We start from the raw sequence: 18406 nt of genomic DNA, 5'->3' as shown, positions 1-18406 counted from the left end.
ACTTGTACAGTAAAGCACCTGATAGCACTAATTTAATGATGGCCTCGACAGAGGTAGGATGGCCTTGTCTCAGGACTCTGTCCTGCGCAGCTGTGCATTTTCAGCCTGTCTATTTTATTAGAACATTAACAAGCCTCGTGTGTTAACTCTGAACTGCACACATATAGGAAGACAGACATTTATTCATATTTTCCACCAATCAAATGTAATGCGTCTGTGAACAAGTCAGTTTATTGCAAGTAAATGTACTTTCACTTAAGATCATGAGAAGATTCTAATCTCAAGCAAGACAAATCAATTTCACAAACTTAATTCACACAATGCAAATAAATGCTTCACATTATAGACATTTAGATTTTCTTTAAACCTTTTTATTTAGAGATTTTTCTGGTAAGGAGATATACCATAGGAAAGCAATTTCACTGGCAGTGAGGTATGTATATACTCTACCAAAATACTCCTCTTGTTTTAACTGCTTTTAACTTTATTTACATATAAAGAAAATATCAATGCATATCCTTGGCTTAACTACAGTATCTGTTACCCTATACGAGTAAAATGAAATGTTACTTGCATACAAAATTGATTTGTAGAGGAATCTGATTTGATTTAAACAAAAATCATGTTCTGAAGACAGCTTAAATGAACAAACACAATTCAGCATGACCAAGACACCTGCACCGTATTTCCATCCTCACAGCACATTTATTTCAGTAATTCTGTAAGTAGGTCCTTAGCATGAGCATAGTGTTACAGTTTTCATACATATAATCACATCCAAAACAAGCTCTAAAATTTAAGTTGTAAACATTCTCTTCATATGTAGAACATTTCAATCTGTGTTTGAATTTTCTAAAATGATCAATCTTTTAAACAGAATTATAAATGAAAAGTCTACTCTAACCGTGTAGTGAGCAATGCTTATTAGTACATTTCTACAGTGTTAAATAAAATAGTAGGAGAGGCAAACTTCTGTAAGCAAGTCAGACTTTAAGTAAATCATCATAAAGAAACAAACTTGTTAACAAAAAGATGCTTTGTAATAAAGAAAGTTGGATTCAATCTTCTATGATACAAAAACATAAGGGTAAATACCATCTTTGTTGACAAGTAGGAGGTAGCATGGATGCACCACTTTATTGTCAGTGAGAAATGCAACTGAAGTAAAGAATATTTCCTTACCACAAATTTCCAGTATTATGTACATATTTCTCTTAGGAATTTGTTTAAACAAGTTTCCCTCCACTTTTTAGTACAAAAAGCCTCATGTGATTTAAAAAAAAACACTTATACACCTAGATAGAATAGTACTAATTGCCCTATTTGAATGAAACAGTCTCTTGAACTATGAAGTACATGATATTTAATGCCCTAAGTTGAGTAAATTGTATTAGCAGTTCTTGGTATTATACAAAACACTACATACATACAAACAAAATATAATAATATCTTATTTTACTATGTAATTCTTTTTGGAATAAACAGAGCCTTGATTTGGGTAACACTGAAGAGAACATGGTTTCTTTGTTTTATTAAAATCTGTCTTTTAAGTACCCATGTGCAACAATTTAAAAATGGCTGCCATACATGTAATGGTCTTGTATTGATAGTGAACACAGTAACTGACAAAAACATAATAAACCTTAAAAACACATCTTCCACCCTATATAAAATATAAAGACTACTTACTGTAACTGTTAAGTATTCAATTTATTTTGATGTTACTGTAATCCACTTCCTCTATTTTTCTGTCTTTAGCATTTATAAACATAATTTAGTGTAGCAATTTATTTTAAAAAATGACAAAGTATTTCAAATTTACATCCAATTAAAATTTAAAATGTTTCCTTGTTCTATGATGCTGCTTCTGCCATCAGTAAAGAAAATGAAGTTTCAGTAATTGAAGCAGGCTTTTTAAGCAGTGATGTGACTTCAACCATGCCAGCTCCAGTCCGTGGAAGATTTGCGTTGACAATGTGTCGCTGCAAGTGCTTTATCCAGTCTTCTTGAACAGACAAAGGTCCTCGAAAGACCAGACCACAAAACCTATGCAAATATTAAAATTATTCCATCAAGATATAGCTAGCTCTACTGAAAAATTATAAGATAAAAGACATTAAGTGGAAAGTGTTAATTTTATTGAAGTTTCGCTTCTACATATTTTAGCTGAAAACCTTAGTAACTGAGTTCATTTACAGTAAATGTGAGTACAAAAACCCTGCAGTTTGTACAATTTACACTCTTACCTTTTTAATGCTAGCAATAACAACCTGTTGTTCTTACGTAAGGTTTCTTTTGAAGGACAGAACAGAATATCACTCAGACATGACCAGTAAGATTTTAGTAGAGAAACACTTGGCAACCTAATACCCAAGCATGACTGATTCAAGCCCTCTTGTTCAAATTAAGGAAAATAGGCAGCTGCTTCCCCCCCTTATTATTCAATTTAATCACAAACACATTTACAGGATACTATCTTAAATCTTATGACTAAAATTAGCAAGCTCTTAAGAATGTCTTCTTTCAGTTAAAATAACCCTATGTACCTGCATCTGAGTATGTAAACTTCATCAGCACTATGAGGTAATGGCAGCATTTTTTTCTTGCTTCCAGATCTTGACCTTGACTTCTTTTGCTTACAGTCTAAAGCTAAGAAGAGAGAAATTTCCATATGTGAAAGGATACTTCAACAAGTGTTAACCAGAGATATTTAGTAAGCATCTCCTATAGCAGTTGTGAAAATACATCTACCTCCTTGTTATTCTACATTTAATTATAATGTAAATCCAAAACAATTACAGTGTACTTAAGAAATCTACTAGCAAAATGCAAGAAGCTATTTTTTTAGTTTAGCATAGTGCTTGCTCTTTAAAAGACTAGATAATTGACATTCAGCATTAAACTGTTGTTTTAGCATCAGCAAGCATCTACTAACCTATTGCAGAATAATAGAGAAGCAAAGCACCATTGGAAATTCCCTTTCATGCATAAAACACTGTCAAAATCTTGGAACTTGTTTTGTAGTTCAAGTACCATCATGAGACAACTCATGTTCAACCAAGTTACAGCTTCACAAAGTTGTAGCTTTCAGCTAATACAATCAAGAATTTCTAGTTTGAATAAAACACCCGCCATTTGTTCAACATAAAGCAAAAGTCTGCCCTTTTATTCTAAGAATTTCAAATTAAGCTTCCCTCTCACTCCTGTTTGAATTCTAATGCATCTTACAAAAATTGTGTATTAATCCTTGGCAGTGGGAGCAGGTATTGGGACAATCAACAGGGATGGCAAGGCCACTTTTTAAATTCAGTCTAAGCATTTGAAACTATGTATGAAAATAATGTGTGTGAACAGGAAACGCAGAGCAAACGGGTTCAGTTAGTATTGAGGTCTGTACCTCCCATAAACAGATGCAATAGGAATCTGTAACAAAACCTGGAGATTCCAAGAAGGAGCCAAAGTTGGAGGATGAGGGGATTAAACTGAGTTAATATTGTTATGATGAAAACAGCTGATAAAGCTCAAGAAAACCCAAGAAGTTGGGGACTGCTTAAACTAAGAAGTGTATCTAGCTACACTCTATTCCAAAACACAAGACACCGATACTAAAACTCCACTGAAACATGAAAGACAGTAACAAGTGGTATTCTTGATACCAAAAAGGTATAACGCTATGCTACTGAAGCATCTTAACAGTGAAATTAAAAAAAAAAAGTTACACTTGTCTAAGTTTTGACTCCTGTAATACAAAACAGAAGAATAAACCTCTTAGTATTTTGAAGCATAAGACAACACCTGGTGAGGCAAAACATGCTGATTTAAAGAACACAGTCTTGATCACATCCTTCATTTTTCTTACATCCTCCAAATGAGCACCTCTCAAGCTTTTACCCTGTAGCCAAACTTTTAACTTGTAGATACACCAGACATTTCCCAGTTCCATCCCCAGATTTAAAGATTCCTACAGTATCCAGAAAAATTAGAATGCATTTTTGAGGTTTGAGGGTACCAGAGAATTAATCAAACAAGTAGAAAGCAGATACCAACCTAAAGAGACTTCCTTCAGGCCCTGGGTCAAGCCATCATTAGGAAGATGAGGCTCAACAGCATTTTTTCTGATAGCAACAATGAAAGCAGTCTGGATATAAAGGCAGTAACCCAAGGTGGCAGGGGAGAGAGAGAAATGGCCAAGATAACTTCTGGAAAAGTGAATAGGTAAGGGGTTCTTAATGCTTTATGCTCTTGTCAAAAGCACATTCTTCATATAATTAGGAAGAAAAAAAGCTAACTATCTTTCAGGCTGTAGGAACTACCAAGTAGTATAAATATTTTACATACTGCAACATCAGTAACAACATAATCAGAAATGTAAGCAGACAAAATACTGAAACCCAGACACCCGTTCTCTGAAGAGAACTATCTGCATGAGGGGCAACTTATCTGAAGCAGTTATTACAGCAGAAGCTTTGCCATTGCTGATTTTGCAGAACATCATGGGAAGAAGGGAAACAGAAGCCAGTATTATCCAAATGCAAACACATCTATGAGTTGCATGTGATGTCAATTAGTTGATGTCAGTTGATATGAGTAAAAAAAAAAAAAAAGGCAGCAGACAGCAGGCTCCTTCTAGAGAAGCCTACATGCATTTGAAACAAGAATTAGCTTATTTGCTTCATGTTGGCAAACTAAGACATTCATTCCTATCAAGAAACTCATTCTACTCACATACATACCAAGTATTTCAGAGAGATGTCACTTTCTTACTAGACCTGAATTGGTCTGCAACAGAGTTCCTGAAACCTAACGGTATTGTGCGTGTGTGTAATCTTCTAAGAAAAAAAACCCTCTGAACTACCCTGCAATCAAAATAGACAGCAACTGCCATAATGTAGCAGGAGAGGTAGTCTCTACTTCCTTGAAATTTACGTTTTCCAAGAACAATGAGAGAACGAGGAAAACAAAAGAACGGGCATCTTCTCTGAGCCATTTATGATGGAGGCTCTAGATAGAGGAATTACAAAACAAAGAACAGAAAATATCACAGTAAAAGGCATAAAGAAAAAAACCACTCAGATCACTCAATGCATTCTTAGAGTAACTTAGCTAAGACTGTAAGTACATTTGCCCAAGCAAGAAGCTGTTACAAAAGATAGAAAATACTAAGAATACTAAACCTGTGTTCTGCAAGGGGTATTTTTTGTTCCTTTGTCTTTTGACCTAGTGAACATATTCCTTCACATTTCAGGGGGCACAAAGCAGCACAAGTATATTTTGAAGTTACTCCAATGAAGCAGGAAAGTAAGTGAAGAAAGAGTAACGTCTGGTTACTCCATCAGAGTAAAGCTGATTGCAAACCGTAATTCCAACACCAGTTATCACAGACGTGTACCAGAAACTGTCACATTAATTTCATTTTTGTCTGTCCAGACCGTAACAAGTTTAGACGAAGTCACGTGCACACACTTAAGCACTCTGTTGATATGATGCTTACAAGTGCTTGCAAACATCAAGTAAGTCACACCACTGCCTGACCCCTAAGAAAGTGTAGCCATGTTCTGACTAAAACTCAGTCACTGTTCTTACAATGCTTTTATCGTAACAAAGCAAGACCTCCTCAGAAAGTACGTTTTTAGCACAACGCCAAGGATAATCTAGCTCTAGTAAGCTGCATGGAAATTGCAGCAAATTGCCAGAGAGAAGCAGGAACTACCTACCATTAACGTCTACTTTGTGGCTATCAGCTCCCAAACTATCATCCTTCATTCTCCATAAAGGCCCAATTCTGTATGGAAGAAGCCTCCTTCCTTCAAGTTTGGCCACTGGTGTTTCCTCCTTGCTATTCTAAAAACTTTTTGTAAACAACCAGTTACACCACTTCATCAAACCTCAGCATGACAGAGAAACAACCCATTTAAAACAAAAGACAATCAAACTTTAGAGGAATCTCCCTGAGGCACTTAAGTTCAATTTCAGAGCACCCTACTTTTCTAAGTATATGTTAGGTAAAAAGGCTGCATATAAAAATCATCTTTACCTCTGTGACCGTTTATCAAGAAAGACTACTAGCAGATGGAGACAGGAGGCTAAAATAAACATGCCTAAGACAACATGAACTAGAAAAGTCACAGTTAGAGGTCCTTCATGCCATGACATTTGGTCTGAGGTTCAAAATCAAAGTGCATCTATGTTAACTTGCATACCCTGCTTCTTGATGTCCCCCAACATGGAACACTTCTCATTTCAGGAAGGCTGAAGCTGCGTCTTTATTCAGACTTCATTACTTTTGTCATAGCATATGTAAGCTAACACAAGTTGAATAATTGCACGCATAAATGGATCTAATTAATCATTTAAAACCACTGCCAATTAAAAAGTACAAGATAATGATTTATCTTTCTGGTATATTTATTCACTAATTTTTCCAATTCAATCACTTGCTATCTATCCTCGTCATTACTGCACAGTAAAATGCATTTTAAAAAACCCTCCAGTAATTTGCTCCCCGAAGGATTTTATAGGATACTAAAAATTAGCCCATTGTGCCAGTTGATCAGTTCTAACTGTAACAGCACAGAATAAAGACATGCAAAGCCAGTGGATCTCAGATTTCTGCTGTAGCTGCATATGCTTCCACAATAAAGTTCCCGAAGCTACAATTTTGCCAAAACAATATTAGAAATTACTTGGAAGCACAGTGGCCGCAGGAACTGCTACCTCAGTCATACTGTTGGCTCAAAGGCCAGAATCCTTGCTCTGTATCCGATTGTTCTCTCCCAAGGTTCTGAAAAAGCAGTCTCCATCTACAGAAGCAAAGACCAGAGAAGAGAGTGGTGATTCCCAGAAGATGACAGCTGGTGAGGAGAGACTGAGCATGTGAAAAGAGTCAACAAAGAGAAGATGTAAAAAGCCAGGGTGCAAGAGAGTATCAAGAGACTTTGGGGGGGGAAAGAGAGGCCTAGAGAGAAGGAAGGAAGCTGGATATATTACTGTACCAAGTAGAGTGAGATGCGTTTTGAAGATTTTGTGTAGTCTGTCCAATGCTCTAAAGATAATCAGAAGAAAGAAGCAAGTTTGCCACGTGCTCTGAGAAACACTAATGTGTTGCTATTCATCAAAACAGGCATAAAAGGAAAACAGCATCTACTCAAGATGAGCGATTAAATCATTACATTGTTCAAAATTGGACTGCATAACAAAAAAAAAAAAATAATGTTCCAGTCAGACATCTGAAGAGCATCATGCAAGCACTAATACAAAAGCAAGTAACTACCCAAACGAACCTAGACAGGCATTTGCTATATTGTGGATCCATACTGCGTAACTACAGGCACAACTGAAGTTTAATAAACACCATCCTTGAAGAGCCAACAGCCTAGAAAGTTTCACTTCTAGGATGTTTTTCTTGAGTCCATTCTCAAAATTTACCATTATGCTTAATTATGTCTATTATACTGCTAAAACTGTCAAGTCACATTTGAAAGAAAAATAGGGTAAGATTTAACTAAATGTGGTCAAAGTACTGACTCTGAAGAAGCAGGACATCTGCTAGAAAAGCAGTATGATTATAGTCAACATAAAAAACATTTGCAGACAAACTGAAAAACTGAGCAGAAGACTAGTACGTAAGCTAATGTAGCACTAGGAAAGGTCTCACTTTGGTGACATGCAGAGATTACTACATTTCTCTTGCTAGACAGTAATGCCTAGATAGCTCCCATAACAACTGCCAAATAAAAGAACTACAGCATTCATGTTTACACACAATTATTTAATTACAGCAAGAAACTGAGACAAATATTCAACCAACATGATTTCTTTTCGGTAGTTATGTTTACTTTAGAAGATATAAGAAAGGCTTCATGACAACAGAAGAGAGAACCTGTATAAATGTATCCTCATTGTCTCCACACAGGTTCCAGGCTAAAGCCAAACTGAAGATATCCCAGAATTGCTCTCAACTGCAACCATTTTTTTAATAAGAAAAACTGAGATCTCCCTAAGAATGACACTCATAGCAAAGTTTAAAACTACTGTGTGCTACTGAAATCTTGTATTAAAATCATTCTCTTCACAAAATTTACAATATAAAGTGGAATACCGAATAAAGCCACTGTTTAAAAGCATATTTTCTGGTCTACAAGCCTTGCACTGAGCTTGCTCGAATGAAAAGCCAACGAGCAGTTTACAAACTTTGCAGAGTTACAACAGTTTTAATGGTAATGACTCAGTTAATACAAATATACATTGGGTGCATACTGTTATAGCTAGAACTTAAGCCTCTCTAAGTCCTTGGTTTCAGTGGAAGGTCTTTATCCACATGGTACGGGCTATTTATCTGGCTCAGCTCCAGCTTCTGAGATCAGAAGATTTTTTTAAAGTTTTGTTTCTAACTTTTTTTTTTTTTTAAAGCTTTGTTTCTAACCTGATTTTAAACAAATTTCTAGGCCCAGTGATACAAGACTCAAGAGTTTTCTTTCAGTTCTTTTAAAGAAAGTGGCATCTGTTCTGATGAGTATGCTACTGCTTCACTAGCAAAATACATTTCTTAAAGAAAACAAAAATCCCTGAAAGCCCCTTAACAAGCTACCTTCACTTTTCCCATTTAGCAAAAGGGAAGCTGAGGTACAAGGAGCTTGTCCAGGATCCATTCTCTTGTGTACTATCTTGTCTGCCACAGTGTCTCCTCCACTGAATTATTGTTAAGATTTCAACATGCAATTTAAATATACAGCTATTGAAAAATATTTCACCAGCAGGTATAGAAGCAAAGTAACTTACCACAGTGCTAGTACCAAATCACAGCAGTGGTAAATGAAGTCCACTATCATCATCTTTCTACTGAGTAAATATGAAAACTTTCAGAATCACTAACTAACAGCATACACTCCTACACATTGGATATTACTGCATCTGCTGACTTCCTTCTAAATCTACTTTGTTATAGCATTGGCTTAGTATAATATAAGACCTGGCAGCCACAGGTACAGTTTGTAAAAATATTTCTTTTAGCCTTCTGCAGAGAAAGCCTGAAACTCAGCTTATTTGTCACTCTTAGCATAACGAATTACATCTACACATAAAAAAAAAAAGAATGATATATTTTTCCAAAGCATTATATAAAAGTCTGTGCTTGACACAGAAAACTGATGGCTGCCCTTCTTAATTACTGAATATCTAGACTTTGTATCTCTAAATTTTCCTCACTATATTCCATCTCTGCTCCCCAATCTGCTGTTGATCATATGAAGTCCCACTATCTCAGCAATAATCCAAGTAAACTTAGAAATTGCCAGGCAAATTGCAGGTCTCTGGAAATGAGTCATAATATGGAATATTAGAGGAATTTCAAAATGAAGAGTGCTTTAATAAAAAGCATTAATAGCAGTGCCAAATGCTGTACTACACTCACTCCATGTCAGACCAGGTAGTTTTTGGGTTGTGAGCCAAACAAGAAATGAACCAACTACATACAATATGTTGTTAGAAATACACAAACTGTAAAATTACTTGCTTTTCCTATTTTAACTACAGTATTCTTAGTAATTATATGTACTAGATTGTAAAAATTACTAGTTGGTTTGTTGTGGGGTTTTGGGTTTGCCCCCCCCCCCCCTCTCATTTTTGAGGTACTTTTAAACACTTCGTTAGAAGGCCAACTAGCTGGTTTGGAAGTGGTGATATTGTAGGAAAATGAATTTAAGTGACCAGCTCTTAGTTTTGCTTACATACCTTAAGTGTTGGATCCAAAATACATAAGTAAGAATGAAAACCAGACATGAGAGTGGACAACAGCAACATACCTTTTCTTACAAGTTGCTGAAGTTTTATGGCAAATAAATTGTTTACCAGCAGAAGCTTCAAAATTATTTTGAATTAACATATGCTTTTGTCCAGTCTGATGAGGAAAATGTATCATAGACAGACTTGCTTTTACATCTGTAACAAAACATACCTGTCCCAGTCAAAAGTCCAGCACTCTTCTTTCGTGCATAAGCGCGTAAGTGGTTGGACAGGCTAACAGCACTTGTAAACGTCGTATTGCAATGCACACACGTTCTAAGCTTCACAGGCATACCTATCATTCAAAAGAAAACTATAATCCAGTTCTCTCTTCAAAAAATGAAATTCTCAAAGCGTTGTAAAAAGTTTTCTGCAATAAAGATGGTTTAAAATATATTCACTGCATTGACGCAATTGTTTAGTATATTAGAAGGATCCAAGTTAACCGTTATTAGTTTTCCATGTAGTGCTTTAAGCCAAACCAAGTTATTTGAAATAGAACAGAAAGGAAGCAACTTGAGCCCATTAGGCTACTCTGCATTTAATACCTACTACCAGGTTCCTACAGATCTCCACATTATGAAGCTCTAAGCCCAAAATACAATCCTGCAATTCGAACAGCACAATTCTGTTGAGAAATTTCAGAGTTTGCAACATTTCCAATAAAGAGAATTTTAAAAGTCTAGTTGACAAAGTGGTAATTAAAAGTGTTTTACCCCTAAGACTGAAGAGCTCAATACTAAATTAGGCTCCTGTTGAAGGCTCAGAGAAAAAGGTGGTAAAACACACCACTGAACAGCTGTTAGACAAAACATTTCTTTCAGTGCATTTTCTGTTCATTATTTTAGATGCGCAATCGATAATGAAAGCTAATGATTTGAAGTTTTTTGTGAAAATCTTTGTGCTAAATAAATGATCAACAAAGCAACATGCTATTTATCACAGGAAAACAGTGAAACAATACTGAGCTCCTCACTTACCAGACAAAGAAACCATTATAACTTATTCCCTGCTCAACTTCACCATAACGTTCCTCCCTTCATTTTACCAAAGATATATTGTTTTGGTCAACTAATATTTCAAGTTCTCTACTAATAAATTATTAGAAGAATAAATAAAAAAGCTAAAACTATTCAGCTGGAAAGCCTCTATTTGCAGGAAAGAAAGAATCCTATTCTCCAGCAGCCCACAGAAGACATGCTGTTTTTTCAGGCAAGTTACAGAAGAAGAACACCTGGCCCGTAAAAACCTTTTTAAAAACTAAAACCAGAATTAGAAACATTTGCCTTTTTAGGAAAAACAGAAGAATTTCAACTTGATGTTAAAATATTTTCTTATTAACTGGCACAGTGCGTTAGTTGTCAAATTCTGTTACCTCAGCCACAGATAATTATAGGGCCCCATTCATAACTGTTAGTACTATGCAAGCATATATTTATTTTTACCTGGTTGTTCATCACAACCAAACAGGTGCTACCTAGTATTCAGCAGTAAATATTAAACAGAAAGCAATATATAGTGTCAGGTTTGGCAAGCTATTCCTTTAGCATTATTTTTCAAATCATTAAGCCTGTCAAAGACACACTTCCTTTATTAAGCAATCTCCTGTCTTAAAGGACAACCACATACACCCAGAAGACATTAAATATAATTCTGTTCCACCTCTACTATGTCATTTTAGAAAGCCACCTTTGTTAAGAAACTGATTGCCACACTTTTGCAGTGCCCTAAAAGAACTTCTGAGCACGTCAGATTGTTGTTGTTTTTATTTCTTTAAAGGAAGACAAGAATATAGGTGAAAAAGTACTGGGCACTGCCAGTTTTACTAACCTGCACTGGGTAATAACAAGAAAACCAAGAGAACCAAAAAAAAGTCAGGGGTATAAAAATAAGATCCTGTTCCTCAGCCTAAAGAATCCTGCAGCATTATAAGGTGGTGTCCAGATAAGAAACAGGTAAATGCAAGCTCCACATACACATTAAAAAGGATGTTGTAAGATTTCCCCAAGACTAGACATAACTCTAATGTGACAAGTAGGTTAAAAACATCACTCTAAAAACCTGCTCTATTAGTATAGAGAGTATCTAGGAAGTTGATTATAGAATTGTTTCATTAGCACAATTCTCAGTGGAGAGGCAATCTCTGTTCGTATCAGTCAGGGGCTGTGCATTAGAAACCTGCTGGCTCCAACTGTATTCCAACAAAGCTTGAACCAGCACAGGTCTTCACTCAGGATAGACAGGCCCTAAGCAAGCATCAGTTTCCCACAGCAGCTGCAATTTTGAAACAAACAAGAACTGATCTATGTTGTAAGAGTATGTTTGCCTAAAACCATCAAAATTAGTTGACAGTGATTCACCAGTTTGGAATATTATGCATTTATAATGGTATCAACAGTTCTGTTAGTTTGAGCAAATGCTGCTTTGCACAAATTTTGAAGATTTAAGTGAAGTAGTTCCCAAACCAGTTGTTTTAATGCCCAGGAACAGAGTTATAAGCCCAATCGTTCCAGAACTGTTACTCTACCAAATATGAATGGACATTTCAACTTGTTATTGCAGGATGTGTCTTCTTTCTTACTGAGGCTCATTTTGTGTCCACTTTGAATGTGTATGCCCAGCCATATGCAGAACAGGAACTATGTGCCATGCAAAAATCCCTCAGTGCTGCTGAGGGTTTTTTTTACTTTAGGAAAAACATGTCAGAAAAATGTGCTATGCTACCTCTCGCAGTCAGTGTCCTCTGGAAATGAAATAAGAAGTAAATGAACAGTATACCAAATAAAATACCCTCCACTTGTACACTTTCTATGAATTAGAGGACTCTTTGGAAATGTTGTCAAGACAGCTAGAAACATCTTCTTACCTGACTGCATAGTCAAGTCCATTTTTTGTGGCTGATACATCAATGGACTGTCTTCATTTAATGGAAGAACACATTTCTGAACAAACCTCTTTCTTGCAGTTTGATTATGAATCTTTTGATGAGAAATATCAGGATTCCTTTCTTCTCCTAACCTCTTATTTTTCAGGAGTTCTATCAGTGTGAGTGACTGATTTTTTTTTTCATCATGTAGTACTGCTTTTGTTTCATCACATTCGTTTAGGAAACCCAGCCCTTCTTCCTCCAATGCAGACACAGACGTATCTTCAGTCTTTAGGCCATTATGGTATGCTTCAAGAGGTATAACATTCTGAGATAAAAAGTCATCATTTGATGCAAATTTCTGAGCAACAAATGGTCTGGGAATAACGCGGCGACTGTTCAAAGCCTTTAGGATTTTTTCATACTTCTCTTCATTTTGCATCATCTCATTCAGAACACAGATCGGAGACTTGTGTGCATCCCACTTGGTTTTGCCAAGCCTCTTCAGGTGTCCTCGCACATGATTAGACAATCCAATTTTAGTATCAAACCAGCCTCCACAGAGCTGACACGTATGCTCAGAGGAATTTTCAGATTTCTCAATCGCTACAAAGAAAATAATTATGTTTTTTTGACAATTATATACACTTACATTACAACAGCAAATCACAAGGACAAGAAGGCTTTACAACGAGATAAAGCAAGTCTTGTTTAGAGCTCAGTAAACCCCTTTATCCCCTTGACTTTATAGCCAAATTAAAAGAAACCAACAAAAAAAACAACTTACCTTTTCTAACACGTTTAACAGGAGTTCCTGTTCCAGTTCTTTTAAAATGTTGCATTTTATCACTTGTTGCTATCTGTTCTGGTGAAACAACATGACGGGCTTCATAGCTTAGTCCAGCTCTGTGAAGATGTCCTCTAACATGATTGGACAATCCAACACCTGTTTCAAAGGTTGCTGGACAGTATGGGCAGGACTTCTTTTCAAGTGACAGATCAGTCCAATGGAAAACTGAATTATGCTTTGGCAACGCTGATCCTACATTTTCTAAATTCTGAGGATCATGCAAATCATGCAGGAAGTTACTACCCTCAGCATCTTCATAATACTCAAAATAAAATCCATCATTCTGCTCATAACTAAGTGAGGACTTATCACCAGCTTCATGATCTTCCATTTTACCTTTGAATATGGGGAATAGGTTTACATGCTCCTGATTAATATCACTGTAAGATTCATCCTCCACAGACTGTGTAGTGTAATCACATAGTTCAACATTATCCCATGAACTTTCATCCTCCGTTTCATAGCTGTCTTTTTTTTCAGCAGAGTTAAGTTTCTGTAAAACAACAACAGTCATTTTATGCAGAAAATCTGGATAGCAATCCAAATCATCTCCTGTAACAGAGCCTTCCCTCTTGGATTCTTTAACCACTCTTTTTACAGCTACATGCCTACGGTCTGCACAGCCTTCTGCCCTTTTGCAATCAAGATTATTTGAATCCATGACAAAACAATTATTATGGGGACTACTTGATGAAGAAAATAAATGTAAAGAACTGACAGAGTTGGACTCTTCCTTTTTTAAATGCAAAGGATAAGAGTCACTAGATTTTTTAATCATCCTGTAGTTTTCATATTTGTGTCTATATAAATAATTACCACTTGTTTTGACACTAGCTTTCTGCTTTGCTGCTTGATGAAAACATTTACGTTTCTGGTCAATGCTATTTCTAATCAAAAAGGTCTTGTTTGTAGAATTTAGATTGCACACACTTACAGATGACTGTGAAACGCTTTTCCGAGCCTTCTGTATCCTGTAGGGTCTCTTGTGAAGTTTTGCGAAGTTACCGGACTGTGAAGTAGAGCCAAATGACCTTTTTACATCCTGTTTTAAAACAGAGTTCTTTGGAAAAGTAGAAGATTGCTTGATCAACTGTTTTGTCCTGCTACCAAAATCTAAAGATTCTTCTATTATGCTGCCTTTTCTTTTTTCTAGTCTAAGATGGCTACCAAAGGGATCAATGCGTGATGCTGGGTGCAAATATTCCATGTGTTTTTTTAAAACGCTTCTAGCTGAAGTAGTAAATGGACACATTTTACACATATACGTTGATGACTTTTTTGAGGATCCTAAATATGGATCTTTCAAGGATGCCTTTTTCTGTGTTTTCCTCTGGGACATGTCGCTACCGGTAATTGAACATTTGACTAACGCTCCATGAGCGATCCCTCGATGGCATTCCAGTTCACTTTCTGTCACAGCCATGAAATTGCATTCCTCACAGCAATAGTATCTTTTATCTTTTTCATGGGTCTTTGCATGCTGCACAAACGTTTTGGGACAATTGGTACCAAATACACACTGTGGGCACTGTAACCGTGCACTCCTACCCTCATCCTGAAGTTCTTTCAGCTCACGGATTTCTTCCATCAGTTTCTGCCTTCTTTCCTGGTGAATTATCATATGTTTAAGAAGTGAATTACGATCTCGAAATGTCCTTCCACATTCCCTACATGCATAAGGCCTGGGGACATTAAGATGTCGGAAATGACTGTTCCCATCTAAATGGTACATCATATGCCTATGCAGATGTTTCTTCTCCCTAAAATTCACATTGCACTTTGTACAGGGATAAAATGATGGTTCATCAGTACTGAAAGTAGATGGTGATTCAGAATCATTCTGTTCACATTTATTTTTTAAAGTACTGGAAAGAAAAGTGCTACTGTGAACAGGAGAAGTATCTTCTGCACAGTTACTAGTGGGACTATAAATGAGATGCTGTATAGCATCAACAGCGTCCAGCTCTTCATCTGTGGATTCAGGCTTTACTTTACTCAATGAATATTTTTGTGGTTCTACTATTTGTAGCTCCTCATTCTGCTCTAAGAAGTCCACATTTAATAGTTTTGATTTACTAGGAATACAACCGGTATCACCAAAACAGTCTTCAGTATAGCGTGTTATTTTACTAACATCCATTTTCCTTTTTCGCTTCTTTTCTAAGCCTACTTTACAGCGAATGGGAGACTTCTCTATTGTTTCTTCATTTGTCATAAGAAACTGTATAAACTCTTTTTGTGGATCCCAGCTGGGATCACATCCTGATCCGAAACCACCTGTACCTGAGGAAATGCCTGTTAATGTATCGACACAATCATCTTTTACTAGTAAATTTTTATCATCCTCACAAACTTCTACTTGGCCTACTAAAGTGCTATCTACACTATTTCCTACTGATTTCTGTGAATCACAACCAATGGAAGCAGAGGTAGGTAGATTTTTCATGGAATGAGTCAGGTTCTTAGCATGTGCTACATCAGGTAACAAAAATAAAACTTGGTGCTGATTTGATTTCTGTGTTGTACTCTTTGAAGGCAGCTGAAGATCATGAACCACCGTCAAAGTCGAACAGGAATCTGTGTGATGACCTACAGGCTGTCCAGTGGTTAATGAAACACTGCCTTTATTCATAATGGAAGTCTTAGTTGAGGTGGAGTGTGAAACTGGTCCATTAACAGCAGTTCCTCTAGACAAGAGAAAGTTTTCACTAGAAACAGTAGGAGCACCAGTGTGTATAAATAGAGAAGTCTGGCCTCCACTTAAGGCTTTTTCAGATCTGTCCCTTGATAGCTCCTCAGGCAGAGTCAATGTATTGTTCTTCTGAAATGACGTGTCGCTTTCCTGTGGTCTAGGAATACCACCTTCTTCTTCAGATATGAAATTATCATCACATAGGATTTCTTCTTTAGCACCGGTGACTTCAGTATTTATTTCTAAATCATCCATATTGCTGGTCTGTCCATTAAGTACATTTATACTAAAAAAAACAAACAAGAAAAGAATCAGGCAATCACAGAAATAAATAATGGCAATTTTAATTTACAGTTTTCTTCAGGATCACCCTTCTTCACACTGTAATCTAAAAATATGTTTTGAACTTGTTAAAATGTATTTTTTTTGTTTAGGATATTCAAAACATTTAAAATTAATCAATGAAGCAATTTAAAAAATAATTTTTTTTGCTATGCTATATTAATAACCATACAGCAAACTAGTCACTGCCCAGTATCCCAGTTCAAAAAAGCCTGAATGCCTACATGCAAGCAAGATAGGGGAAATGAAATTGTCAAAAACTGTGCAAATACATTCTACACGTACATTAACATAAACAGAGTTTATCTTTAGTTGTTTTCTAGAAGTAAAACAAGTTAGGAGTAAAGGCTACCCAGACATCTGCTAGTCATTTTAGTGATTTTTTTTTTAAATCCATATCTCCCTTTTGCACTTAGGAAACTAAAATAATCTTTATGTATCTCAAAGTAGCACTTTTTTCAAAGTGCTTGTATACAACTGACCTGATGCTACACAGAAACCTGCAGAAGTGTTTACTTTGGTATTAAAGGAGAAAACACAACTAAGCTGATTTTGAACATCTGATTACTGACAGAGACATAGCAAAGGATCAAACTCACTGAAGAAATTCAATGTCTTCCCATTCTGCTCTTACAAAAGGATGCTCCTTGCTTTAAAATAAATAAATCAGATCCTGCTTATGTTATAAGGCCATTTAAAATGATAAACAAATAAAATAGCATCTTCTCAAAGGTGGAAAAACCCCCACAATTAGAAATAAATTTAATTAGGATTTACCTACCAGAGGAAATCACCATGTTGAATCCAGAGCATGACAATAATAGTATCTACTAGTACAGAGAACTACAACGTATTATTTTCCCCCGGGAGGCCTTATGTACATAAATATGTCTTTCATTCATACACAAAATCATTTACCCAATGCTTAGTGAGCACAAAGGAGTTGCCTGCACATGAAAATCAGTGTGTAATAAAAAGGAATGTGAACTTAAATCTACCCCCTACCTCTTACATGGGTCCTCAGAACACAGTAAGAGTAAGGCATTAAAACACCCATCTAGGAGCCAGAAACATCTATCTATATTTTATAGAAATCACATTTACCCTTAAAGAGTATTATTCGCTTTGATCTTTTGGGGGATTTGATTTCTGCCATCGCATACTTAGCTTCAGCTACTAATTAACATTTTGAATAGAGTTCAGTTAAACGGAGTCATTACCTATACTCTTTGAATTAAGATGTTACAACTCACAACTAATATCCATGGCTCCCTGCAATGGTCCTTCTTCGAAATCAAGGAAGACCACTCTTGACATCCTTTTTTCCTAAGGAGAGAAAACCACCTGGTTAAACAACACTGCTTTCATCTTTATACATCACACTATAAAATGAGTCCAGCATTTTTCTTCGTTTTTCAATTGAGCATTATGATAGCTACCCACACAATTCAAAGCTAGCTACGTTCTCATGGAACTTCTCTGTTATTGTGCTTGTTTTGTTTCAAATCAGCAAAACGACAAAACAAATACTTTAACCTCCGTTAAGTTTGTAAAAAACAAACTTTAATGTAATACGACTTCTTTACTATTTTGAAAATAAAAGTAACTATATTTGGAGCAGAAATATAATGAAAAAATGTTGCCATTAAATAAATGTTTTACTTTGCTACTCAATCACTGAACTAGACAATTTAGAAACACAACAACACTCATGTCAGATGCATAATAAATGCTTAAAGTGTATGAAATATTTTATTGTATTATCTATAATATACCTTTATACAAATGTTCTATTAGACACCCCAGTTTCTCATCTTCCTATTTCTTAGATTTTTGCACTTCTTTGCAGTTTTGAGATGGGTCATTTTCCACCATT

The 18406-nt window shown here is 35.9% G+C and overlaps 1 protein-coding gene across 10 annotated transcripts in view; it reads right to left on the bottom strand.

Moving 5' to 3' along the window:
- Positions 1–349: 349 nt before the first annotated feature.
- The window catches only part of ZNF644 (zinc finger protein 644), a 50648-nt gene continuing 32591 nt past the window's right edge, over positions 350–18406 (bottom strand). For 7 of the 10 annotated variants that reach the window (XM_068406959.1, XM_068406964.1, XM_068406961.1 and 4 more), the window contains 7 exons: positions 17784–17856; positions 14431–16474; positions 13434–13989; positions 12647–13252; positions 9953–10075; positions 2547–2649; positions 350–2046 (listed from right to left, as the gene is read on the bottom strand). In XM_068406959.1, coding sequence (XP_068263060.1) covers positions 1854–2046; positions 2547–2649; positions 9953–10075; positions 12647–13252; positions 13434–13989; positions 14431–16443 — 3594 coding nt within the window. In that variant the 5' untranslated portion in view covers positions 16444–16474; positions 17784–17856 and the 3' untranslated portion in view covers positions 350–1853. Of the gene's footprint in view, positions 2047–2546; positions 2650–6664; positions 6801–9952; positions 10076–12646; positions 13253–13433; positions 13990–14430; positions 16475–17750; positions 17857–18406 lie in introns of those variants that run through there. The other 3 variants (XM_068406962.1, XM_068406967.1, XM_068406968.1) reach the window with 3 other exon arrangements.

This window comes from Nyctibius grandis, chromosome 8 (assembly GCF_013368605.1).
Source record: "Nyctibius grandis isolate bNycGra1 chromosome 8, bNycGra1.pri, whole genome shotgun sequence".
NCBI lineage: Eukaryota > Metazoa > Chordata > Aves > Nyctibiiformes > Nyctibiidae > Nyctibius > Nyctibius grandis.
The sequence above is the reverse complement of the archived record's forward strand: the minus strand, read 5'-3'. Positions and strand labels throughout refer to the sequence as shown.